General features: G+C 43.6%; 1 protein-coding gene across 1 annotated transcript; it reads left to right on the forward strand.

The window, feature by feature from the left end:
- Window positions 1-1,976, forward strand: selenoh (selenoprotein H). The gene is given in 6 exon segments (XM_024429378.2): window positions 1-157; window positions 531-648; window positions 1,084-1,194; window positions 1,196-1,224; window positions 1,309-1,431; window positions 1,711-1,976. Coding segments are annotated over 5 exon segments (501 nt in total). The 5' UTR covers window positions 1-21; the 3' UTR covers window positions 1,416-1,431; window positions 1,711-1,976.
- The last annotated feature ends 627 nt before the right edge of the window (window positions 1,977-2,603 follow it).

Here is a 2,603-nt window from a genome sequence, read left to right on the forward strand (position 1 = left end):
GTAGTTCAGTTGGGGGCGATAATGCAATATATTGGATGCCAACCACCGTTAAACTCTACCGAAGAAGAAGAAACCCATTTCCCAAGCCCACAAAACGCGCGAAAGTTCACTCATTACACAAGATCAATAACAGCAATGGCTTCCCGTACCAAAGCAGGTAAATGATACAAAATCTAGTTTATTCAGAAAATTGCACGCATTCATGAAATAAATTGTCATTGACTTACAAGATAAATCGCAAGACCATAATCCGAGACAGACGACTCCGAGCTAGCTACATTTGCTATGTAAGGGCCGATTAGTTAACTAACATTAGCTTGTTGAGTTTTACAGTAGCTAACCCAGAGATCTGTATATATATGACGAGATTGTCTCCGTCCTAACCACTGGAGTCGTCGTCCCAAAGGCGGAAAGGCAGGCGACAAGTTTAGGTCCAAATATATGCGCATAGAAAGCACATTTCGGCGAGAGTGAACCTACTCGATTCGCCTCTTCATCTCTGGCCAACCCCACTGTCTGTTGTTGGACAGGTGTTTTGAAGCGCAAGGTGGAGACCGAGGAGGAGTCCGTGGAGGGGAAGAGGGGTAAAGGAGAGGACGACCACCCGGAGATTGTCACAGAAGGCCAGAGGGTGGTCATTGAACACTGGTGAGAACTGAACACACCAATAACACCCATTACATTTGGGTGACCGAAAAAAGATGACGAAATATAAATTAATTGGACGTTGTATTCCAGTGTCCATCAAATGAAAATGGCATCTGGCATGCCTATTGCTCAGGGGTCCCCAATGCTGTTCCTGGAGTGCAACCCTTCTGTAGGTTTTTCTCCAATCCCAGTTGGCACTAACCTGGTTCAGTTTATCAACCAGCTAATTGTTAGAATCGGTGGTGTTGGAGTGAGGACCTACAGGACTGTAGCTCTCCAGGAACAGGGTTGGAGAGCCCTGATATAGCTTATTGTCGTCTTAACAACATTTACACAATTAGCACAATTTTAAAGTGCAAACAAATAAGCTACATCTCTGCTGCAGGTAAACACAACCAGTTAACTAACGCTCACTGTTCTGTTGTCTTACGGCAGTAAAAGCTGACGAGTGTATGGGCGTAATGCCGAGGGGGTCAGAGTTGCCCTCCTGGCTGCCTGTCCAGACCTCACTGTGGTTCTGAACCCCCAGAAGCCCCGGAGTAAAAGTTGAGGTGATTCTGTTTGAAGGAGAGAAGGGTAAGGATGTCCAGGGATCTATCTGTGTGAAATGTCTTTTGTCTCCTTTTCTTTTGTTTAATCCATTACTCTCCTCTCCTACAGAGGTTTGTCTGTGGTCAGGGATAAAGAAAGGCCCACCTCGCAAGCTGAAGTTTCCTGAGCCTGAGGTTGTCGTTTCTGCCCTGGAGAAGGCGCTAAAGACTGAATAGACACCTTTTGATGAAGGTCCGTATAGGCAGAACGTTAAAAGTTATGTGCTTCAAGGTCGAATTCAAAAGACTGGATTCAAATCGGATTGACCAAAACTGTGAGAGAAAGAAAGCCATTTGAACTGGCCAGACTGGTTGAGAGGGTTTGGCTACTTGAGCCAGTAATAACACCGACCAAGAGAACAGCACTAAATCAATGCAATCCACTTATTTGATTGGATCAAATATGTCATCATCCAATTATCCATGATCATTTTTGGCTAAAATAGCGAATTCTCCCTCTTGTTCTTTGCAGCCAGTCATCTGGGGTTTGTAGCAGCTGGACGCAGAATGATGAGGACTGACCAACCGGGTTGCACCCCAGTCCTTCCTCTGATGACCCCAGCGTCAAGCTCCTCTGGCCTGGATACAAGGTGACATCTAATGGTGTCTCTCACAGTCCCTCTTTTACAATATTGCTGCTTTTACTGTTCTCTTCTTGTTCATGTTATCCAATAAGGCTGTAAAATATTTCACCTGCTTTTGTATGTCTATGAAGAATAAAGATTGTTTCTACATTTCCTTCAGTGTGTCACGTTTGGAAATTAGGCATCATTTTGAAGTAGGTAACATGTACTCTGACACATTCCATGTGTCTGACATGTGCTTGGCTGGCTGTGAATGGAATTTGGAATTAACTTGCTATTCGTAAAATATGATATTAACTAAATTTAGCAGAGGACATAAACGGCCATCTGATGCCCTCGGTCTCTTGCACCTCCATCACCTCTGTTTTATTTGGGCTTTTTTCTAATTCCAACGTAGACCATATTCAGCCCCAGATGTTCACCCTCCAACATTATTTATTTGATGCCTGTCCTGTCAGTCTCTCTATTTTAAGCCGTACACATGTTATGGCACCTAAATGGATATTTAGTCAGGCAATTCCACCATAACAGAGTGATGCTGAGACTGATTTTTCACTTTAAAATATGTCAAACCCAATGATTGAAAAGTTCAACTATTGTATGCGCAAGGACTACTTTAAAATGTCCACTGAACATTTAACAGAAAAAATACTTGAACAGTGCAGCTGTGAAGTTCAGTAACAGATTGACTGCTGTTGGTGCAGCTTTTTTTTTTTGCATGTGTTTTGGATGGGAAGCAACAAGGGGGGACAGGAGGAGGAGACCATGGAAGAGGGAGAAA

This window comes from Oncorhynchus tshawytscha, linkage group LG08 (assembly GCF_018296145.1).
Source record: "Oncorhynchus tshawytscha isolate Ot180627B linkage group LG08, Otsh_v2.0, whole genome shotgun sequence".
Lineage (NCBI taxonomy): Eukaryota > Metazoa > Chordata > Actinopteri > Salmoniformes > Salmonidae > Oncorhynchus > Oncorhynchus tshawytscha.